This window comes from Sinohyriopsis cumingii, chromosome 18, assembly GCF_028554795.1.
Source record: "Sinohyriopsis cumingii isolate HCF-2022 chromosome 18, ASM2855479v2, whole genome shotgun sequence".
Lineage (NCBI taxonomy): Eukaryota > Metazoa > Mollusca > Bivalvia > Unionida > Unionidae > Sinohyriopsis > Sinohyriopsis cumingii.
This window is the reverse complement of record NC_142978.1, coordinates 98,705,894-98,732,155: the sequence shown is the minus strand read 5'-3', so window position 1 is coordinate 98,732,155 and position 26,262 is coordinate 98,705,894. Positions and strand designations below refer to the sequence as shown.

Here is a 26,262-nt window from a genome sequence, read left to right as displayed (position 1 = left end):
TCCAGAAAGAATGGTAGTAGGTGGGTTCCCCACCCTTCCATACTTGCAATGGTACAGACTAATCTCTGCCAGCTGTTGTTGGCGTTGTTGTGGGGTTTAATGCAATTTTTCAGCACACGATAGACTATGCATGGCGGCCAGTATTAATGGTGGAGGAAGAATCCGGGAAAACCCCGGGAAGAACCACCGACCTACGAGAAGCTACTGGCATGCTTTCTCACATATCCACATTTGCCGAATCCTGGACTCAAACCCACGAAGACAGAGGTGAGATGGCAGTGATCCGTAACGGACAGCGCTTTAGACCACTCGGCCACTCGGGGCCCCTCTGGCAGCTGTACCTGCATAGGTATACCAGCAGTGAGCCAACTTAGGTTGTCCCTATTCTGCAGATAGTGCCTCAATTGTGCGCAAATGGTCAGGGTGGGGTTTGTAAAGCAGGCAAATTTTGGGCCTCCAGGGGGGACAAAAATCATTTGCCCTGGGCACATAAAAAGGCAACCCAAAATGAGGTGGCATTGAGCAAGGTTTATGACAAGATGCAGAGTGCCATTTACCTATGGGACCAAGAAAAGTCTGTAATAAAACTCCAGAGAATTTGTGTTTTGAACGTGTTCTACTGCCATTTTCTGGAGAGGGTTGTTTATTTCTTGCTGCAAGGTTGTGGCTTTGAATGGGTCCATTGCGACCTTTGTAACTGTTGGAATTCTGGAGTGTTGAAAGTGTAACCAGTCCCTTGGAAGCCACTTGTCAAGTCCAGTCCATGGATCGTCATGGCAGATTTTGTCACATCTGAGAGCAAAGAATTAAAGCCTTCCTTGAACTGGGATGTGTGGAAAGAGAGGAGTACAGATGGTTTCATTTTTTTAGGGTAAGAAGCTGTTGGAAGGATAAACATTGGAAGGAAGGATAGGACACTCTTGGTGTTTTATCCACTTTTGTTTGTGAGATCTGGTTTTTGGTGGATGGAACTTTGATAGGCGATTTTCTGAGGTTTGTGTCCTATGTGTGGCGCTTGGGTTCTTTTGTCAATTTTCCGTAATATCCCTGTATTGATGCTGTGGCTGCAGGGGAGAGAAATTGGTTTCCTTGGTGGCTTGTTTGCAGATTTATTAAATCTTGCCATCAAATGTAAGGTTAGAGAATAAAGGCTGTGCTTGTAACATGGCCTTAAGGTGGTCCTTCTGGAAAAAGGGGGAGTAGAGAGCATTGAATTGAGTTCCACCAATTGTAAATTTGTACCTGCAGTTATGGCATTGGCCAATGTGTGTTGAATGGCTCTGTTCAATACTCAGGCTATTCTTAAGACAGACTCCCATTCACACCCTGAGGTATTTGGCATGAAAGAAAATAAGCTATGTTCCACCTGTTGGAAGATAGCCATAGAAACACAAGTCCAACACAGAAGCCATGACTACAATATTGCACACTGTTGAGTGTCATCAAAGAACATTCAATCCACAGAGTGTTGCTTTCTAATAAACAAAGCAGTGTTATCAATGTCAACTGCTGGGGTTTTCAAAAAAATAATGTGTATGGCAAAGGAAGTAATGCCAACAAAACGATCATGAAGGCAGATCAAAATGTCCAACTCACAAGACTGGAACTACACCTCTCCTTCAATAACTCGCACACATCAGGGTCCAAAAACATAGACTGCGCTATAAGCAAGGGTGCAAGTTACCAAGCGACCTCCTAAATATCCACTAGACAAAAGACATCCAGAGAACCATGGGGCTGGATGGGGGACTGGGCTGTTAAATGACTGAATCCTCGTTTTATAATTGTTTTGAGAATAATTGTCAATAATACACTTTTTCTGATGAAGGATTCATTATTTTGTATCAATCACGTTTAGTTTCAAAATGTCAAACATCTAAAGGATTGATAACATGATTCCAACTGGTTTCAACAACCAACACGGTACACGAAAACATTTGTGTATTACATCACACCTTTTTTGTGTTTGTTGGTTAGTCTGGTTCCCTGAGTGGTGTGTAACAGTTTTATGAAACAAGGGATCTATGAAGCAGGGAACCAGAGCTGTTGATACACTATCAAACAAGATTCCTTTTTATTGAAAAAAATGCAAAATTTTAGTGAGACAGACGTCTGTGTCAAAACTTAATTTCTGAATTGTTCAATTACCATATTTACCGTATATGTTGGGACACCATAAATTAATTTTAAAAGAATTTTTTTAAAAATACTGTATGTTCAAAAATTACATGTCAGAAAATGCACACCAACTGAAATTTTATTTAAAAAAATATAAAACTGTGTACTTGAGATAAAACTCTTTAATCCAATGCAGTAGCATCTCATCAACACAAACCTTCTCCTGCACATGTAATATCCATTCTTTCAGTACATGAATATTTTTTTAGCTTGCTCATACTGCAGATTTTTTTTTAGAGGTAACACCTGAAGTAGTAACTGCAAGGAGAAAAGTCAGATTTTTTTCTTCAAATCTGCAATAGTCCTGCTAATTCTCACACTTTTGACCCCCATCTTATCGTCAGTCCATCAGGAATGCGATCAAAGTACACTAGAGTTTCATCCATGTTAATGATCATATTGTTGGTGAAATGATCTGTTCTCTTCTGGCCTTCATGAATTCATCACATAATTTTATTTTCTCCAAACCTTCTGGGCAACGCTGGGTCATCGATGTTTGCAGATGAATCACTCTATTGTGTCACTTTAAAAACTGTTCCATTGTTTCAATTTATTTTCAAAATTTCCGTGAATACCAGTGAAAAGGAACCAAAGTTAGCTTTCATATCTTGGCCATCCTTGTATATTCAAAATAATAAAAAATCGACACACTTAAAAGAATCTAAAGTTGGCTTCTGAGGTCAGCTTGCTTTGTAATAAAAATAACCTTTCTCTCTGATGCCCTGTCGGTATGTTCAAACAAGTTTACTGCTGGCTGCTAGTTGTGTTTATTCACCACCAGGTGTTCTATGTGCTTGGCATCTGTAGTTATAATTAATACAAAGGAGCACTGATGTCTGCGGGTAAACAGTAATGTTACTTTTGTAACCCATGCTGGCGAAAAAGATTGTCACTTGCACTCAAGTGAATGTGTTTTCAAATAATGATTTTTATTTGCAAGATACAGTTTTACAGTAGGCCTGGATATAATTCAATCTTGGTTATTTTGCACCTAACACTGTGTAATGCATGAATGGCAGTTCTCTTCAATATATCAGTTGATTATTTCCCTCTAGTTTGCAAAATCATTTGCTTCTCTTCTGGCCTTCACAAATTCATCACATGATATTATTTTCTCCAAATATTCTGGGCAACGCTGGGTCATCGACATTTGTGCACGAAGCACTATATTATATCACTTTAAAGTCTGTTCCACTGTTTCAATTTATTTTTTTAATTCCCATGAATACCGGTGAAAAGGAACCAAAGTTTCTTCCATATCTTGGCTGTGTTTGTATATAAAAAAAAAAATTGACGCGCTTCAAAGAATCAATAGTCAGCTTCCGATGTCAGCTTGCTTTGCAATAAAATAACCTTTGTATTGATATCCTTTACACAAAAAAAAATGTAACCAAAATTAGCTACTGAGACTGGCTTGATTTAGTTAACTGCTCGCTGCCAGTCGTGTTTATTCACCACCAGGGCTTCTATGTGTTTGGCATCGATAGTTACAATTAATACAAAGGAACATTGATGTCTGCGGGTAAATAGTAAGGATACTTTTGTAACCCGAGGTGGTGAAAAGATTGCCAAGTGAATGTGTTTTCAAATGATGATTTTTATTTGCGAGATACTGTCATACAGTAGACCTGGATATAATTCAATCTTGATTATTTTGCACCTAACACCATGTCATGCATGAATGGCATCTTCAAGATATCAGGTGATTATTTCCTTCTTGTTTGTGATTTTGTTGGATCCAGTTTTCAGTCAGATAACATATTCAAACCTCTGAGCACAGCCACACACAATTTGTTTCTCAATGTTCATATCAATGATTAATGTGGCGTGTGTTATCAGACCTATGTTGCTTATACAGATATCATGGATATATTTTATTCTTTAATGAAAAAAGGAATCAAAGATAACAGTACATGGTCAGTTTCTTTCTTTTTATTATCAATTAAGCGTTTCATTTATCTATTTTATTGCAACATGCAGTGGGGGAAGGGGGGGGGGGCAAGTATAAATGCAATACAAATTTATTTCATTTAAGTCTTGGGACATATGACCGAAGTGAACAAATGTTTCACCATAAGTTCTGGGACAGGGAAAAAAATTATTTTATCGTGTCCCAACATACACCGTAAATACGGTAGTTAAATATTGTTGCCGTGATTTCATTGCAAGCAACAGTGACACTTTTTATCATCCTTGAGAATATCTCTATGTGCGAATTCAGGAATTCTTGGAAACTCATTTTCCACCACAATGGTCAATATCTGTGAAATAAAGCTCTTTATTTTACGAAGTACTCATTTCGCTTGGTTGCCTTTCTATCTTTAATCAGTTATGGCTGAGTAGGGTAATTAAGGGTAGTCTAATTGATTACATATGCAATAACATTTATAACAGTGTTAGATTGATCAAATGAAATGAGTCACCCAACATATGACCGGTGAAGCAGGTTCTTATGTCCGTAAGATTTGTATGCCTTTTAACTTTTTTCCTTCTTCCACCTCCTTTATTTGATTCAATAGACATAATAACGTAATAGAAAAGGAGGCCCACTTTTTATTTAGTACAACAATACAACAAATGTTTCTGCTAGTCCGATATCAAAACATGGTCGGCACTTAATTAGGTTCTCAGAGAAATGCTCGCAGACATAGCTGTTATGGTAGATTGACACATTTTATGTTTAACTACAAGAGGGCACATTGCATTTATGATGATTACATTTAAAAGGAACTAAAAGATAGAACTCGAATACAAATTTCAATTGATACAAAAAATTATGTAATTGGTATTTATTTATCAAAGTACTGCCTCCACTAGGCGTAAGTGACATTAACATCGATCAAAATTTCCTTGAGTATTGTTAATTACGGTGTACTAAGAATGTCATTTGGAAAGAAAATATATAAAAAATTATAATTTCTTTTTAAAATTGATATTTCATAATGTTGATTAAAATTTCCAGGTCCTATCTATCATTTTCGATAAAATGAGCAATATATCATTTTCCATTACCAATTTTGATCATGATTTTCTTCAAGTTCAACAAATATGAATACATTTTTTGGTATTTTCTCATTTAAAAAATGGAATCCATGCCTGCCCCTGCATTATAAGCGGGTTCATGAGTTATCAGAGCGTGAGTTATCGAGGGAGTGGTGTAATTGAAGTTGGACTCTTCCTTTTTTATAAGATCAATAGATAATGGAGCTCTGGTCCAGGTTGTTTATGGAGTGGGAGGAGGAGGGCATAAATCCAGCAGTCAAAGGTTGAAAAGTTCCTCAAAAGAGGCCCAGAAGACTGAATTGTCTGTGATGATGGATAATCTAGAATTGATGACATCCCTTGAGAACAAGCAGCATCTTGGGTGCAAGAAGTGAGGCTAAGGTTTCCTGTAATGCTTGAGACTTAGCTGGTGAAGAGTGACTGTGTTTACCACTCACCAACTCTTAGAGTGCCCTGAATTAGAAACTGTGACTTCCAAGAGGTTGCTGATTAAGGAGTCTCATCTAGTGGCAGAGTGTCAAGAAACTGCAAAGTGGCATCTGCTGGAACATAAGGGACTAAGCTGGGCATTGTAACATATGAATGTCTTAAAGCAGAACAAGGCTTAGATTGGTCCCCGTAAATTCCTGCATAGTCAGGTTCAACAAAGTGCAAACCCAGCAGTTTCTGGTGACTAGCCCCTCATGATCCCTATCATATGGCCTAGGCAAAAAAAAAATGGAAATAGGCCATCCATTTGGGGAGGATGTCATCAGGTTGGGACAGGATGTTTGATCCATGTAACCGGTCTATGTGTCTGCTGAGAGAGAACATCGCTGTTTGTTTAAAGGAGACAAGACCAACTGCAGCTGCCAATAATGCAGAGTCCTTTGGTGATGACTTGGGTGCCACAGCTGTTTCAGAGCATGTCGATGTCCGGGGCTTCATGCCTGAAGGGTAAGAGTTGAATTATTTCCCTTGTCTGTCAGAAATTCTCAGTGTGCAGACCCATGATGTTGTCTTCATGAGCTGTGCATTCCAGCACTCTGCCCATAATTCTTATCTGTAAGACAAATAGAGCAAAACGTATAAAACTGTAGCTCTGCACGTTTTTAAAATGCAATGTTGGTGTAAGCCAAATTTCAAAAGTTGACCACGAAATTAATAAAAGACAGTCTTATAAAGTAAGGAAGCATACAGGTAAAATGAAATGACAATACCACCAGTAGGGAGGTGAACCTATTGGCCTGCAACTGTCTTGTTTGAATAAAGAATGGATGCAGAGCTATATCAAATGATGGTTACCTGGAAAATAGTGATAGCAGACACTCTTAATTACAATACTACCTGAAGGGAAGGTCGAGGACATCATGTAAAGGTAGAATCACTGAAGCATGGTGTTCCAACACTAAGGATGCCGTAGCAAAGGAAACTCACCAGTATGTACAGTAATGATGGAATTGTAAATATATAAGGAGTTTCTTAAGGGCATAAAGACGTCCATGCATATACAAATACTGTAACCCAAACCTATCTTGTGAAGTAACATGCTACCCATGCAAGTGACTAAGTGCTCTTTAAATATGATAGAATGCTTATGCTGATAAACTGACCCAAGTATCATCTATAATAGTTACAGGATTCCTGCAATCGTTAAAAAATGTCATTCCATGACTTTTCCAAGACCTTTTAACCAATTTCAAGAGAACCTATTACTTAAATTAATGACCTCTAATACTTGCCTAACATGTAAATTTAACACAAAAACATTTTAAAGCTGGCTTGGGGCATACTTCATCATATCAAATAGGTCATTCTTTTTTGAGTGCCATGAGTACAATGATTTTGAATGACGGTAAGATCCCTGGATGTAGTCTGAAGTTTTAGGGAAACCGATTCTAACAAATCCTCTATCAAAGTAAGGTAGGTTGGTAAAACTTTTGCACCAACAAATGAAAATGTGACCTGATAATGCAAAATAACCAAATTCCATGACCTTTCCTAAACTTTGGATGACTTATGAAAATGTCAAAACTTTGCAAGGCCCTTCAAATACTTGTCTGTAATTTACAAACTTATCCAGAATTTCCATAACTGCAGGAACCCTGTAAATACCTAAATGTGTGACAATGACAAAATGTTAGAAAATGGTAAAGGAAAAACTCTGCCGGCATACGAAGAGAAAAAGTTAGAAATATAGATGGCGTGTACCTTTATTAGAAGTGAAAAACTCCTCCAACTTGTAATGGAACATCATTCATGAAGATTCTGGCTTCTGCTAGGCCTTTCTTGATACGAGTGCTTCTTGGCAAAAGTAATAACTGGCAGGTTTTGACCCAGTTAATATGTACTTTTGAGAGAGTGATGTATGTAAGGTGAAGCTGTTTGCATTTAAAACATGCACAATGGAGAGAATGGTGGCATACCTCTATGCCACATTAATGTAATATGGATGATATTTCTTTGGATATTGTACTTTTGGAAATTGTACATGATTTAAACACACTGCTAACTAAAATGAATGCTCCCTTGTGCTAAAAAAATCAGCCTGAATTTGTCTAAAGTACACTATCCATAGCAGCTATTAAAATAGGGAAAATGATTTTTGCCAGACTAGACAATACCAACTTCTGAAAGGGCAATGAATGAATTACCAAATATATAAAATGTAAAAAAAGTTATTGGCTCTTTTTTATACAATTTACTCTGAAGTTCAGGAAGTGAAAATGACCAAGTAGATCTAGCACTTTTTTGAAAGGTGCACATCTGGAGTAAGGCCAAGCTGTATACTCCATAACCCATATTACACCCATCAATCATACATCAAAATAAAGCGAATTAAAGGTTCTTTGAATTATACCTAAGATAAACCACTAAAACACTTGTGTGTTCAATAGTACTTTCAAGACTGGACTATTGTAACTCAATTCTGTCTGGTTCATCTCAATATCTAGTCCAGAAACTTCGAAAAGTTCAAAACACAGCTGCTCGGATCATACTTAGAGTACCACGATCAGAGCACACCTCCCCGCTGCTCTGTACCCTACACTGGCTATCCATTCAATCCAGAATCAAACACAAAATTTGTTCTCTGTGCTACATTTCACTGTCGGACTCTAGTATAACATACCTATCTGACCTCACCCACGTGTACACACCAGCAAGATACTTACGCTCCTCTTCTGACAATCGTATACTCATTATTCCCACTATGAAAACAAAGTCATATGGACAGAGTTCTTTTGCATACCAGGGCCCAGCAACATGGAATGAATTGCCCACTGAACTCAGATACAAAGACACAGTGATCACATTCAAGAGGGCTCTCAAAACTCACTTATTTTCACTGCAAGAACAAACTTAAAGACCTAATAATGTTTCCTACCTGAAATATTCTCAGCATGTTTTTTTATTTTTTAATGTTTTTCTAATTTCATGGTGTTTGTTTTTGTAATAATATTATTATATGTTTTTTATCTTATAGGTGTTGTCTAATGTTGTAAAGTGCTTAGAGCTTCTAAAGATTAGGCGCTATACAAAGTCCTCATTATTATTATTATTATTATTCAAGGTCTTTTTTAATTAGCCAGTATAACCAGTGAGGAAAGCTGGGGAAATTCTTTTTCTTTAAAATCCTAACACTATGCAAAATAAGAAACTGTAGAGCGCCACTTAGGTCAGCAGACAACCTTTAGCTCAATTAGCTAAAAGTAGCATCTGGAAGGTCTGGATTTGTCAGGTAGTAGTACTTCTATTAAGGTATTATGATTTGGTAATGTATTTAAAGAAGAAAATGGAGAGAGATAGAGATAGAGAAAGAGAGGGAGAGGAGAATAAGACAAATGAAATTGGACTAAATATGGAAATAAAAGTCTGAATACAATACATTAAGACAAATTTCCTAAATGTGAAAAGTAGTTACAAAATTGATATGGCCACTATGGCAATATCAATTTTCTCCCATTGATACATTACAAATCATGAAATATATTATAAATATTTAGCTGTTTTTATTATGGGTGACAGCTACTGCTTGTTTTTTTAAACATCTCACACCTTTATGGAAGAAAAAAAAGCATTTTAATTATTCATTTTCTCAATTCACTAACTTGTAAAAAAAACTATTAGCACTAATGTAAACAAGGATCTTTGTTCAGTTTCAAATTTATTTTTTTTGCTCTGAGAAAAAGTTAATGACATTTACACAATCTCAATGAATTCCAGAAAGCTGAGTTTTTCAAAAGTTTTCAGTGATAACGATCAAGATGAAGCATATAATTATGAAAAATACACACATGGCATCACTGAATGTGATGGTATTAAGAAACACTTCAGATAGATTTAATAAACTATGAGTGGTCAAGACAACACTAATAAACAACTCCAAGTAGCATTACTTACCCTCCCATTAAAGTCCTTTCCCTCGGATGAATTAAGGAATTCGTGGTACACAAGGTTGGCTTTGGCCACCATGGTATTGATATGATCCTTATAATCTGCGCTGGATGTGGAGAACAATGCTACAGTTCCCAGGGGAATGTACTCCTGTGTCCAGAGATGGTTACTATCACTGGTCACTGGTGTAGTGTCAAATCCAAATGGAGTCAGGCTGATACATAAATTTAACGAATTAGGTGTGCTAACATTGAAAAGTAATAGGGAATAAGTTAATTGAAATGAACAACAGAAATCTACAGAAGGCACAGAATAAAACCTGCCTTTAAGTAACTAACTCTGAATATGTACTAATTAATTAACCTCAGAATTATTTGGAAAGGGTAACAGATGACCATTTCTATATTGACTCATCTTCCTAGATTGCAGAACTAAAAAAGAAGGCCAAACAGATCTGATACTGCTCACCTGGTTTATACAATTTAATAGTGGACAGTTTCATTAAGCAGGCTTATGCAGTACTGTAAGAAAAAATCATATGCGAATCTCATTCCAAACCTTACACCATGTCAATTTTACAGTAATCTGATAAATATTCTTTCTAAAAATAAAGGCATGTATAATATGCATAATCACTTGCTGAAGTAATCTAAGATCTTTAAACACTCAAGCTTTAATTTTTTTGTGGTTTACTGAGCCAACATGGTTTTCACACCAAATTGATATAATTCATTGGGTTTTTTCTTCTTCTATTTTTATGCCTATCAGTTTTTTTACCCCTGATAATTAAATCTTAAAGTGTTTCAGGAAAAATGCTTCTTGGGGTTATTTTCTTTTTTCTCTAAAAAAACTTGAAATTACAACACATAAATTTCAAATGATTTGTGAGTAATGGCACTAAATATGTGAAATAGAAAATGTACATGTGATGGCATATAAATGACATGTTTCATGCACTTTAACAACAATACAAGCAATGGTCAAACTATTTCACCAAAATTATCAAACTGGCTTCCAAACATTTACGAATTTCAAATGTGCTGCAATCATAATAAAAATAACTGTCTGCAATTAAATTTATAAACTTTAACTTTGGTTTTTACAAAAGATATGTTGTTACTATACCAAAATAATTAGAAAAAAACAATTACTTGTAAACAAACATCTATAATTGTGTAAAGAAAATCTGATTATTTACCACATTCTACATAGTTTATAAAAGCAAGCAATCAATTATACATTACATCTAGAATCCATGCATCTAAGAAAATATTTCCTCAGTTAATGTCTTTTATTTTATGCTAAACAGTGAATTACTTCATTTTTTAATTAAAATAATATTGATATTTCACTGCAGTGAAAAAATATCAATATATTGTCACTACAGGAACTACTTTTTTGGGGTCAGAACATACTTACCTTCCTTTGATTTTTTGTCAGTGAACTACTTTTATCTTATGTACAAGTCATTGTCATTATTAATAATCCCTGTCTGTTATCCTTGAAACTTGTAGTTTGTTATTCTGGAAATATCAGTTAATTTTTATCACTCTGATGTGGAACTAATTTTGTGCGCAGGTACATATAGCACAGCAGAACATGTACGGTAAACAGCTGACATTATCGTAAGAAATCTGCTAATTTACTGTGTCACAAACATTAGGTAGACAAGTTATGTGAGCATAAAATAAAAAGAATATTTGCTTGAAACGAGTGAATAACAGATACATTTCGTCTCATGGGTGAAAAACTCTAGCCACTCGTGAAAATACTGAGTTTTTCATCCACTCGATGAAATATATCCGTTATTCACTCATTTCAAGCAAATATCCTCTATTTATTGGTGAGTTTCAGACACACACAACAATATTTCATTTGGCTATGCTAAGCCCACATTAAGCTGATTAGACTTAAATGATTATAATAGTGTTTCAATACTGTAATGATACAGTAGATTTATAAACTCAATAACTGTAATACTTAGAGTGTCACTTGTTATATTGACATTTTATACTTGTTCTTCAAATATAAAATGCAAATTATTCATTGTAATCCCTTATGTGTATAATTTTCATAATTTGAAAACAAAATTGTTCTATATAAATGTATGCATCTTGTTTGATTTTTGTTAAAATCTGCTTTGGATTTTTTTTTTTTTGGCATAGAGAAGACCACTGTAATCACAAACTCATGACTCTCAAAAGTCTATATCCTGTGTTACTTCACTTGCTTTCCTTTAGTTTTATTAATTGAAAAAACAAATAGATTACAGACCACATGAATTAAGGGCTGTTCCATTAAAACATTCATGGGAACCAGGAAAGGCCCATTTAATGTGGAGTACTCATCCATAGATGCAATTTAGAAATTCGTATCATTTTAATATGAACTTTGTGAAATCAAAGTACCCTGGCATATATCTTTAAAAACTGCCTTCCCTGGGTACCATGTTATGTTTAAATGGAACAGTCCTGAGAACAATTTAAAAATGTGCTTAATTTCATTAATATCTGCAAAGTCTGCTCCCAATAAAATCAATGTGATATCTTGATGATATAAACCTATTTACTAAGGCTGAAACAAACCTTATTAGGTACAGTCACCAAGTGCTGACAACCTCAGCCAATCAGATGCATGATCACCTCATCAATATTCAAAGCTCTTGCTCATGACTGTATCCATCTTCGTAATTGAAGTCAATTTATTAATTTATTCAAATCAAATCAGACTTTAGCCAATTGACTGAAAGATCACCACCTCATTAATATCTGTGGATGTCATTATCAAAAACTCCTGCAAGATCTTTTTCATACATGACCATATTTCAAGTTTAATCAAGTTCAAATCAGAAATATGGACTCAAGAGTGGTACCAAGCTTAACCAATTAAATGCAAGATCACCTTAATAATATGCACTGATCTCACTAATTACAGGATTGGTCCAAGATGTTGATTATGTAATCATATATTTCAAGTTTGATCCAAATCCAAGTGGTAACATGCTCAGTCAATGGGATGCAAAATCATCTCATTATTTCATGGGGAAGTGGTTTTGTGTGCTTGACACCCTTTACCTGCACAAGATAGTTTATACATAGCAGCCTGGTGAAGGGAGAACCGAGGAAATACCCTGTGCAGAATTACTGACCCACTTGAAACTACTATCAAGCTTTCTCACATAACCACATTGGCTGAGCCCAAAACCCATGCAGCAGTTGAGATAAGTTGACTGCCTTGGCCACTTGGCCACCTGAGGACCCCATTATTATATGTGCACTGATGACACAGGCCTATATTCCAAGAGTCTGTTAAAAAATATGGCTTCCAGGGTGGAAACAGGTTCAATTAATCATAAAAAAACAGATCATCTCATTAATATGCCTAGATTATGTTGAACTCATTCACGAGTTTCATGATGTAAGCCCATATTCCAAGTTTCATCAAAATCAGATCTGAAATACAGCCTCTTGTGTGTAGCATCCTCAGTCAACCAGAATAAATATCACTTCTTTAATATGCATGGCTCTCCCTCTTTATCAAAATTCTGAGATCTTGATGATATAGTTTGGAAGAAATCCCACATTCTAAGTTTGATCAAAACTGGATTAGAAATATGGCCTTGAGAGTGGTAACAAGCTCAGCCAATTAAATGCATGATCTTACTGATGAGTGGATCAGGCTCACTACTGAACTCATTTGAGAGTTTCATGATAAAAGCCATGTCTGATCAAAAGTGAATCAGAAATATGGACTCCAGAGTGGTAACAAGCAACTGCTGACACATGGACAATGGTCAACATGTGACATGAGAGATGCAGGACCATTCCAAGCTCTCACTTGAATTTGCAGCCAAATAAGCCAAAATCTATAAATATGGTTTTATTGAAACTCAAAGAATGTATAGAAATTTAATATCAGAACGTGCTCAATTGTGATCTATAAAAGTGAGGCAGAGTTTCATTACACTGAAATCCCTGATCAAAACACTGACAATGCTGATTGCTTGAAGGATACAGGTGACACTAAATTCAAAAGTGTCAAAAGGATGAACATAACTCGCTGATACTGATGTTCCTATTTTATTCCACAAATATTAATAACTAAAAACATGGAATCTAAATAACAAATGTTGTAGATCAATGTATAAAGGTTACATAAAGATTTTATTCAACTACACATGTTCTAAATTAGTATTCTATGAAGCAGCACTTCAAACCTTGTTCAAAATATGATCATAAAAATTCTTTGCTGTAATACATTCATTTAACAATTTACTCAAACCAGGTACAAAAATAGAAGAAAATGAGAAAAAAAAGAAATAAGAATAACCTCAATCTTCCTGGCACATGTTTGTGCGTGAGAGAGAAACTGGATGTTTAGTGTATTACACTCATTAAATAAAGCCCTTACTAGGATGTCTTTTCTTGCCTTTATCTATTAATGGGGACTGATTATGAAAATTAATCAGAAAATATTTAAATATTTAACATGCTAACAATGAAAAATAAAAAAAGTCTGCTTTCAAAGGCCATAATCTGGATATAAAAGTTGCATACTTCAAACTTATGTATGAATTGTCATTATATGTCAGATTCAACATTTCATTATATGTCAGATTCAACATTTCATTGTATGTCAAATTCAATGTTTATACAGTAAAAACCAGTCTTGACCACAGTAAAGACCACTGCAATGAGACGACATGTTCTGAGAGAACAAATTATCCATGCAGATTTATTCATTACCGTGTCATATTCTGCATTAGGAAGCCACCTGTCTTCAGAGACGATTTTTTGTCAGAAGGGGTGGTCTTTCAAGACAGGTTCTACTGTACAACCTAGACGACCTCTTTTACTGTAAATAGTTTTTAATGATATGGTGTGATTCAATGAATGACAGACTCAATAAATTATTGTATCACTATATGCATTAGGATTTAACAGAAAATTGCTTCCTTTGTTGCCACTATTTAATGTAATTACTTCTATGTGTTATTTCACAATCACCTTTTAAATTATTAAAATTTAAAAAAGGAACCTACAAACAACTGAACATAAATTGATAAAATGTCAAGTGAGAGTATGAGTAATAATGAGTCAATCAGTAAATAAATCAAACGTTGCAAAGAGGCAAGATATAAAATTATGAAAAAATGAATGCATAAAGAAACAAGAATAAGAGGAAGTGAAAATGCAGCTATTAGGTGTAAATTACAAGAAATGACATTACTTTTGAATAAGGGTAGTTTTTTTTCTTCTTAAAAGCAATTATCTTACCTTGTCAACTTTGGGAGAACACAATAAAACTTTGAACGTAGCTGACAAGCCACTAATCTGCCCCAATTATTGGACTTGAAACAATAAAACAAGTGTTCATTTTATTTAATCTGAAAAATCTTTTGGTTTTTTAAATCTACTACAGCTTGTGTTTATATATATCCTTGTGTCTTTTCATACTAGCTGCAATTTATAAGTGAAAAGTGTGGATATAATTTAAGAGAATAAGCTTATTGATAGTTTTAAACTGCAAGAATAAAAATGCTTTGAAGTAATTCAAACAGGCTGTTGATTACTACTACTCCATTTCCAACTCTCTAACAATGCTTAAAAAAAAAAACAAGCATCAAAAGCTGAGAACAAAATGACTGTTCTGGCTTGATAGTAAATTGTAGTCTTCTCTTTGAGATAAGATAAGATTAGATTTATTTAACATTGGCATGGTTTAAAACAATTCAACATAAGCTCTAATGAGCTTTGTACCAACATTACATAAAATAACAAGGCATAACAACAAGCATGATTAGCAAGATATCCAAAACATCATAACATATACATACAGAACTGCACAAAACAAACAATACATGACTTATGAGATGAGCAAGCAAAAACTTTTAAATATCAGTGAGTGCATTTAGTATCAAGAATAAACTGAAAAACAATTTAGGATTATTATTTTTAAATATCTGGGCCAGTATTGCAATTTAAATAAATGCAGAAGCACCTAAGTAAGACTAAAAAAAAGCATGCTGTGATGCAGCTTATGCTTTGCTTAAAAAGAAAGCAGCTAACAGTAGGGCACTTGCTTAGTACATAAAACAAGGGCAGATAAACAACAAATGCTAACACAAACAACAGCTGTCATTATGGCAAGGGCGGAGAGAGCATTTACAGATATTACATTTAGAGTCTTCACCTTTCCAGGATAGAATTAAAAATCTAAATGAATTAAAGTTTGACTGCTCTCTAAAATACATGTAGTGGCAGCTGCATAACTAAAAGATTTTTTGGCCAAATGTTGAAGTTTTAATTCTTCGGACATATAGAATATTTGAATATCTAAAATTATATTTTTTGTGTTTAAAACTTATTAAATTGTCCAAATATTTTTGAAGCACACTTAATCAGTATTGTTAGGTCTCTAGAGTCATAACCAGAAGTCTGCACACCTTTAGAGTTGGAATTTTTGCTACAAGTAAATATTAATCATAGCTGCTTCTAAAATCATCATACACACATCCTAGAGCACATTATTGTTAATTTTTCCAGTTTAGTAGTGATCATGTCATTGCAGAAATGCCAGGCTCAGGGCAGGAATTGAAACTGGAGGATAAATGTACGCAAAATTGTTAGTTTGTTTAGTCTAGTTAGCTTATGACCAACGTGTTTTAAGGCAGATAATTGCCTTGAAACTTTTCTACAGAGATATTTTTTTAATACATGGGAATCAAATTGCAGTTGATAGTCAATGGCAAATCCAAGCATTTTAACAATTTTTCACAACTTATGACAACACTGCTTATGTTAAGTACAGGCCTCATACTGAATGTCTTTTTACCCACAGCTAGTGCTCGAAACTTTTCTGGATTGACTTGCATTTTGTTAGTAATCAGAATGTTCGATTGCTTCAAGTGTGTTAATTAGAGTTAAAATCTGGTTTGGAAAAGGACAAAGTGTTATCGTTGGCATTTTATATAAAGAAACATATCTAATAAAATAGAAGATATCATTGATAAAAATATTAAAAAGTAATGTCTAAGGATCGATCCCTGGGGAACCACTTTCAGTCCAACTACTTAGGACGCCCTGCAAAACTTAATTTGCTGCTTATGATATGACATCTCAGTAAGAGTCCTACTGGAGTCATCTGACAAACAATAAGCCCTTATCTTGCAAATTACAATATCATGAGGGAAACAGTCAAAAGCTTTTGGGTAAGTCCAACAGGACTGCAGCTACATATTTGTGTACAAAATCCCTCCTCCAGTCTTCAAGCAAGCATAACAGAGTGGTCTGGTCTCCATGAAAAGCACTTAAATGTTTGTTAAAAATGTTCTCAAAAAAATTATGCTAACTGGGTCTCAACAGGCTGGATATGATGGGTACAATGATGACAGGTCTATAATTACTTTTATCAAGAGGATTGTTCTTTTTGAAAATCGGAACAACTTGAGCTTCCTTCAGACAATCTGATGTCCTGAAAGTTGACATTTGGAGACGTAAGCAACTGAGAAAAGCAGTGACTTTTTACTTTTGACAATTGAAGAGTGGCACCAATGGCATTGCATGAAGAACTGTAACTGTACTAGTCTTTACTGAAACTCTGTTGCATTTTCCTCAAGGGATAGGCAGTTGCCATTTTCATTGGATGTGTTTAATAAGATATTATTAATGGGATTTTATAGCAAACTTTATAAAGCTTGACCAAATTTTACCCTTGAATATTGTTGCCTGAAAGATTTTTCTGGCTATGTGACATGAAGTGAATTAAGAAAAGACTGTAAAGGCATGGTATTTGTCCAAAATCAAGTTCATACTTAAACTGTTTGAAATTTTTTTAGTACATGTTTTTTGTCAAGGCATAATCCTCCTTTCGAAATTTGCATGAACTTTCTCTGATGAATTGGAGTGCTATCCTTACATGATTTCTGAATGATCAGTATTTAATTGGGATATTTTTATACAAGTACTTAGGCAAGTTTTCAGGAAAGAATTGTCGTCAGACAGTACAAGCATTTCAGTGATCTAGATATTATCAGTATTTAAGTTCCCAGGTGCCTATATAACATTTAATTTGCCTAAAGTATCAAAGCTGTAATTTTGGTTAATAACAGGAATAATTCTGCCAAAGCTGGAATGGTTCCAATCTCTGCTTTTGATGAGCATTTTCAACTGAAATAATTCTGTAATGGTGTTATAATATAACTAACTACATCTCTAGTAGATAAGGTTACCCAGCCTACTAATTTGGAAAGAAAATATATGCACTTCATTTTTGTAACACTGACCTTGACTTTTAAGATATAAATCCTTAAATCAACAGGGTTCTTTGGGCGGCAAGAGGAAATATATGCAACCAAGTTACCTTACAATTATACATGTCAAATTCAGTTGCGGGCCAGAAATAAAAAATAAATGGAAATATATTTTTTGTAATACTGACCATGAACATCAAGCTACAGACTCCTAAATTAATAGGTCTCTTCTTAGAAAAAAATTACAAGACTTGTAAAAAAAATGGTTAAAAGTTACGGTTTTGGCTCGAAATAAATAAAAAGGCCACATATGTTTACTAATGACAACCTCAACCTCGAAGGAACACAACTCCCAACTCAGCTGGGGGCACTCTTTGGTAGAGAACAAAATTTTGTATAAATACATTATGTAGTGTTAAAGTTATTGTCCAGAAATTATATGAAATGGACAAATCTAAGTTTACTGATAATAAGCTACTGACCAAATTAATAGGGTTCTTTTTTATATTACATTTTGGGGCCCCAAATGGCAGAGTGGTCTAAAGCACTCTCCGTTACAGATCACTGCCATCTCACCTCTGTCTGCATGGGTTCGAGTCTCAGATTCGACCAATGTGGGTATGTGAGAAAGCTTGCCAGTAGATTCTCGTGGGTCGGTGGTTCTTTCCGGGGTTTTCCCGGGTTTCTTCCTCCACCATTAATACTGGCCGCCATGTATAGCCTATCGTGTGCTGAAAAATGGTGTTAAACCCTACAACAACAACATTACATTTTAATTCTGTTATCTAGAACTTGTATCATCTTGAAAAGAAAGGCATATGAAAACTTGATTTCCAATCAAAATGACCTTTACCTCAAACTATTAAACCCCAAATTAACAAGGTCAGTTCTTCCTTGAGATAAGTGGTACATGTGCACCAAGTTGCACTGAAATCTGTTCACTAGAACTTGTCTTATCATCTGGAAATCAAAATGAATGCCCACCCGTCCATCTGCCTGAATAGATGACAATAAACTATTACCTGAGAATTTTCATTTCAGTGAGGTATTAAAGAATGAAGAATCAGACCTGAATATTGAATTGTATAATAAGTCTGGATTAAATGCATTAAAATCATCAGATAAAAAGGATATTTGTATTCCGGAGTTAGGGCTGTGTATGGACCAACATTGGCAGTACTTTATCTACCCTCCACAGTGTGATGTGTGTATGTGAGGGGGTGGAGATTAAGTTTACTGCATTACATTACATGTGTCATGTGAAACAAATTTTAGTTGGGTATGTTCCATGCCAACATTTAATACTGGTACAAGATTTACCTTGATAATATGTTAAGTGCATCAGTACATATCTGTGGACAGGGAACCAGTTTAAATACAATCTGCCCAATGGCTGCTGGGTAATAGGCCTTCATCACTGTACTAAAAGTGGCTTTCAGGGTGGAAAAGTCGCTCCTTTTAGAGGCAATGCCATGCTCAGTGATATCTAGAAGACTTCCTGTGAATCAAAGTAAAGTTGACTGTATGTAGAGTTGACATTGTCAAAATACACACTCTTCCAAAACAATATGGTTAACTGACCAGATTTATAATATTAAGTACGACAAACAACCTCACAATAAACATTTTTAAAAAATGTCGAAGAGGATTTGGATACCACAAAATGCCTATCTGACTGAATTGGTGGTACAAGTAGATCAATGGCTGTGACAGAATGTATACATATATGTGTAAACATGTAAAGAACACTCACAATAGATAAAAATGAGAGTAATTATATGCATTATTGTGCAAAAGTGAAAGTAGGTGGGTCTGACAATCAAGGGCAATATAAGAAAAACAAATTCTTTCCAAATTTCTAAATGAAGTCAAATAATGTATAAAATAAATGAGCATTTAGTAATGAAAAAAAAATTTCATTGTGCAGACCAATGAGATTTACTTGGAATAAGCCTAATATTCATATCGGGGAAAATAGTTTGTAAACATTTTAAACTTGTAGTAATTTTGAACTTATAAATACATGTATTACTGACTCTATGCCAAATACCGAAAAAATATTTCATAATACTTGCAAAATGTTAAATGTACAGGACAAATTGTAATTTATAGATAGCCAGCATGATAAATATTTTAGCTCCTTGAAAGTGGTTCTTTTATATCAATGTCAGAGTTCCTTTACAAGAGCATACATTGAAACTGAGGAGTCTTAAATATTCAATCATGATGCTTCTACCTCTGAAAATGAAATATCTAGAGAACTAACAAGGATTAATTTACTTTTTGATCAAAATTTCATTTGTATATAAAAAACTTGGATAATACTTACCTTCAATCATTATATCATTGCCATGAGTCAGGTTTATTTAATCCTAACTACATTAACTGTTAATCATTCAACAATTCCTGATTTAAAATATATAGTCTGTCTTTTTAAAAATGGACACTGCATCTTGCTAGAATGGAGAGTGTGACAGTTGTTCAGATGGAGTGGATATGTATAAATAAAAACATGACAGAATCAAAGATAATGAACATAAATTGATACACACATGAAAAATACAATAGTCTTTATTTCACTGAAAACTTGCACATTTACAAACATTGCTTTTAAGAAAAGTATGTTCCCTAAAATGTTGACAGTTCATATGGTTATGCAAAATAAAACATGCATAATAAGATTTTTCTTTAAAACTGAAAAATGTATATACAAACTTTTACTGGCTAGAAAACATTTTAGCAATATAACACTGTGCAAATGTTAGGAAAAAAATGTAATTTCATTTATTTGTGAGTGTGTGTGCATGTTAGTTGGATTTTTAACGTAGCTTCAACAATTTTTCAGTCATATAACTATGATGTCTGCAGTGTGACAGTTTATAGTGATGTCTAGCACTGGGGCATCATGCCACAGACAACAGATATGTAGCATGATGTCCCACCCAGTCACATTATCCTGACACCAGGCCAACCAGTCCTAACACAAACCTCTTAATGCTGAGTGCCATGCGAGGCGGCTGTTAGCACCATTTTTGTAAGACTTTGGTATGACTTGGCCGGGGATCGAACCCACAACCTCCCATATCTGAGGCAGACGTTCTAACCACTAGGCCACTGGAGTGGTCATTTATTTGCTGTGCTTAACTGAAAAAGACGCCTGTACTGTTGCCTTTAGTTTGTTTCACTAACAGCATTCAATACATTGTATTGTTAACAAAATATAACTTGCAAGACCTGCAATAACCTGTTAATTTTTAGTCAGAGAAATATTAGCATAAAAATGATATGATCATGGGTACTAAATTGAATAATTGGAAAAATGCATATTTGTAAAGTTAAATAACTATGATCCTGGCAGGAGAAGTAATTTCACAACAAAAGAATGACTCTGTACATTAAAAATAAACAAAAGCATTACTTGCTCACATCATTTTGCAATGAGATATTTTTCACACCATATACAATAAGCATTTTCTTCTGTAAATTTTAATTAAACATTGGGAATTCAGTGCAAACTTCATTGTTTGGATTTAATGGACAAATACTCTACTGACAAAGTAGAAATGTTCAAGACCTTTTCTTTTTTTCTAACTGATTTGTGTTAAACCTTCTATGACATTCTTGAGCAATAATATTTTCAAGAAGTTTGCCATGGCAGCCATATCAGATGAAAATTGACACCATTTTCATTTAAAACCAACTAGGCATCGTAAGAAGTGTTTTGGTAAAAAAACCAAAATGATAGGATCATCCATTCAAGAGGAGTATCAATACTGGATTCCATGGTCTGCCTGCCTTGTAATAAAAATAACCAATGTCTCTGATATCCTGTTGGTAAGTTCAAACAATGAGTTTATTGCTTGCTTTCAGTTGTGTTCATTCACCACCTGGGCTTCTATTTGCTTGACATCTGTAGTAGTAATACAAATGAATATTGATGTCTGCAGGTAAATAGTATACACAGCAATAACTTGCTTTAATAATACTTTTTGGAACCCATGCTAGTGAAAAGATTGTCATTTCCACTAAAGTGAATGTATTTTCCAATAATGATTTATATTTGCAAGATACTGTCATATAGTTGATCTGTATATAATAAAACATTATTATTAAAACAATGTCTCTCTACAAGGGAAAATCAAGCTGCATTCCACAAATGACTAAACCAATGCTGCCAGGATTTTATCTGGAGGGGAGATCTCCCCCACTATCACCAAAACAAGACTGTGTGTGATTTGGATTTTTAAAGTACCTTAAACAGTGTTTCAGTCATATCACTACAATGTCTGCCGCATGACAGTTTATAGTGATGTCTAGCACTGGGCCATCATGTCGCAGACATGTAGCACAATGTCCTACCCAGTCACATCATCCTGACACCAGGCTGACCAGTCCGGGCATTAACTTCTTAATGCTGAGTGTCAAGCACGGCAGCTGTTAATACCATTTTTATAAGTCTTTGGTATGACTCAGCCAAGTTCAAACCTGTGACCTCCTGCATCTGAGGCAGACACTCTAACCACTAGGCCACCAGAGTGGTCTAGAACAAGAAGTATGGGAAAAAAGGGGTGGGGGTGGGAATTGCCATAGTTCATTATTTACCTAACACTTAAATATCCATCTCTCTTCTTCCTGCTCCACTCTGGTCTCTAATAAAATAAAAATCCTCGTAAGGTTCCTCCTCTAGCTTAATAAGCATTAATCTGTTGACCATAGCCAAGTTTAGTCTGTTCTTTATCTGTGTATAAGTAGTGTTTTATACTGAGAACCCCTTTTCACAGTCATGGCAAAGGGACATATCCACAGATAGTTTCAACAAAATGGGAAAGTGTTCTTTGTGTTTAGTTTTGTGAAATTTTCCATGGTTTATAGCTAATATCTCAAGGATATCAAAATGCATGTGATCTGGTGACTTAGTGCATCATATCAAGAAATGATTGCAATACAATATATATGCCAATTGATGGAAAGGGTAATTTTTTGCATAATTCATGCAAATATTATCCAACACACCTCCTGTCTCAGTGCTGTGTTGTCGCCATTTGTGTTCTAACAGCCAAAATTTCTGAAACTTTAATCAGCATAATCTTAACCTCTAATTATCACAATTATCATTTAAACATAGTAAGAACATTCAATTTATATGAAACAAAAACAAAACTGTTTAAAAGCACTGATATTTGTAAGGACTTTGCTTTATTTATCAATCTATTTCTTTTACAGATTATCCCATGACTGATGACGACAAAGTATCTCAAAGAGAAGATTATTTTTCCATGTTCCTCATAGAGCTACTCCTATATAAAAGCCATTTAAAAACTCTGGGTAATTTTAACAGCAAACCTACCTCCATGTATTACGAGGAAGAGAACCTTGTTTTGAGAATCTAATGTTTTCTGTGGATGCTTCTCAGTATTTGGTAACAGGTCCAAGCTATATTTCTGACAAAGTTTTTCCAGTCGTCTTCCAGTGTTGGGTTCTGCAAATGTATAAAATACTACATTGAAATATTGCTTTTTTTTGCATCTCTTTAAGTAATATATACTTGCATGTGGAAGATTGATTTAGTTTTAGGTCCTAAGGCACAGTAATACAAGTAGGCAATTTAGTGTAGAGGCTATAGTAATGTGCCTTGCCCTATGACACACCACCACAGCAAAAATGGACTGATCTGATGGCATGATTCTAACCTGTGCGTATAAGCCGAAAAATTTAGGGAAAAAATAAGGCCTGGAAGAAGGGTGGTCGGCTTATCTGCGGGCCAAGGTCCAAGTCTGAAATTTTTAATGCTTTTTTCCCTAGATTTCCAGTATTTATTGTCTCTGTCGATTGCCGAAGATGAGATCACATGCCTAATGATGCCACATGGCTCATAAGATTTGTGCTGTCATGAAGTGAAACAAATATTTTTTTTCTAACTTAAGTAGTAGGATAATGAATGAAAAACATGTTTTAATGTACTTGACGTCTATTTGACAGATGTCCATCCACCAGAAAATGCAGCCATACATGTTATTTGAGCCACGGTGGTACGTGAAAATAAAATTACTAGTCTTGCAGGAAATCTGGTAGCCTCTGGCAAGTGGACAATAACCAATTTAAAATTCAAATGTTTGTGCTAAATACTAAGGACAGTACAAGAGAAAAAAAGCTAATATGACAAAATGATGTATATATTTTAATACATAATAAGGAAATTTATTCAAATGTTTGTAAGTTAAAATTCTTGACTAAATTTTGCAAATCTCCTAAACTGTCCTAAGCGGACCTATGTTCTGTCACTTGTATGATTAAGCTTCTAATATTGTTATGTATATTATTTTGTACAGTGCACTGGCTTTTGTTCACAATTATATGGTATATATATATTTAATTTGTATTGTGTGTTTGACCTTTATCCACAATCGAGGCAAGGAATTAATGGCACGTATGATAAACATGTTTACTAAGTTTGAGTACCAAATTTGAGTTCTAGATACTGCCTATATTCTGACCTTTTCTTAAATGATTTGGTTTACAATTTGATGGAAATTTCCATTAGGATGATGGAGTAGTGGGGATCTATACAAGATCTTTTACAACTTAGAATTTTCTGGAAATGAACTTTTGATCCTCATCCTGGTTCTCAAATTGTATCATAAATTATATTAATGTTGATTATATTGGAATTACTCATTCCTATCTTTACATCTGGAAGCAGTCTTATTGTTGTCTTCAGTTTTAATTTTAGAGGATTTTTAAAATTATTCACTGGAATTACAAAGTGCTTAATAATATTTTTAGACTAAATCACTATTTGGGGATTATTGCAAATTCATTCAAGGACATTTTGGATTATATCATTTTGATACATCAAGAATGTTAGCACATTAGCACATTCAAAGCTACTGGTACCTCAGCTCATTCTAAATTAGAATTCATTAGGATCACCTCTGAATTCTTTCTGAATTTGTACATTTAGGTTTGTGATAAAACTTTAAGGACAATGTGGGATTTAATTCATAATACTGCAACTTTTTTCAATTTTCACTTTGTGTTCAAGGGAAATAAATTATCTGGTTAATTTTACAAAACTTATTTGGTTTTGCTCTTTTCTGTTACTTAGTTTAGGACCATAGAGTCCTAACACTAGAAAATATGTATCTATCATATGTGACCAAATGCATACTGAAATAGCTATACTGGAAAAAAAAATTGAGCATTGCTAGTTTGGGATTTATTAAATAACCTTGATCTGGAGGAAGTATTGATAAATAAAGCTGCTGCGAACAAAGGTTTTCTTATCTGTGCTAAATCAGCAACTGGTTTAACATCTAGTTAACTGGCCAAGGTGATCAGTTTATTCCAAATTGGTAATCTAGAATCAGAATCTTAAAAACCATATTATAAAGAAATTTGTCATCAAATTTTGGCTGTAAATTAGAAAATCCCCATCTAAACCAAGTATGTCTGCTCATACATTCAGTATTAAGTCAGGAAGCTAGAAAAGACCACAATCTATCCGACTAGATCAAAGGACCTGTATTTTTTTTAATGAGCTAGAAGATGAGTATCACTAACAGAATTTCAATGTTATCGGCCACTAAGAACGAAATATTAACTTATTTCTCAAAAAGGTCAGAGTAGTTGAAATTTATTAAACTACTAAATTCCATGATATCTGCCAGTTAAAGTTTTGAGAAATTATATTCAAAGAGCACTAAAAGAATGCAATAAGATGAATGATCTTTAAAATTACATAAAATGACATGGCTTAATTAAGGTCTTTTTAATTATCATTTTGCTTTTACATTTGCTGTTACCTTCTGACCCAAATCATGTCCATTTTGTTGTTTAATACATGCATTTCCATGTACAACTCTCCCTCCATAACTCACACAGAACAGTGTCCAAAAACATCGACTGCACTAATAGTAATAGTTACTGAGGGGACTCCTAAAAAGTAAGTGAAGCCATCCCCGCTAGACAATGAGAAACCTGGGGGGGGGTCAAACTAGGCTGTTTATTGACTAAAACTTTATTTTAAAATCACATTAACAATAAATGTGAACAAAGCACTTTTTGTAATGATCTTCATTATTCTACATAAATTACATTTATTTTCAAGATGCCCAACATCTTAAAACTCGTTAACGTTATTCCAACAACCATCATCGGTGTGCGAAACATCTGTGTATTACATCACTGCTTTTTGTTCTTTTTTATAATTAGTCTGGTTTCCTGAATGTTATGTAATAGTGGAGTGTGAAGCAGAGTCTATGAAACTGGGAACTAGACTAAATGTTGATACACCTCCAAACAAGATTCCTTTCTTAAAAACCTATAGACATTTATTTCATGAGACAATCATCTATGTTGAAACTCAATTCTTTTATTGTTGAATTAGTAAAATACTGATGCCATTATTTCATTGCAAGTAATAGTGACATTTCTTATCATCCTTGAGGACATTTCTA

At 34.4% G+C, this 26,262-nt stretch overlaps 1 protein-coding gene across 6 annotated transcripts in view; it reads right to left on the bottom strand.

The window, feature by feature from the left end:
• The window catches only part of LOC149777570 (protein retinal degeneration B-like), a 148,009-nt gene that overhangs the window by 47,533 nt on the left and 74,214 nt on the right, over positions 1–26,262 (bottom strand). For all 6 annotated transcript variants that reach the window (XM_089942187.1, XM_089942184.1, XM_089942190.1 and 3 more), the window contains 3 exons: positions 23,154–23,285; positions 19,127–19,304; positions 9,562–9,769 (listed from right to left, as the gene is read on the bottom strand). In XM_089942187.1, coding sequence (XP_089798313.1) covers positions 9,562–9,769; positions 19,127–19,304; positions 23,154–23,285 — 518 coding nt within the window. The remainder of the gene's footprint in view (positions 1–9,561; positions 9,770–19,126; positions 19,305–23,153; positions 23,286–26,262) is intronic.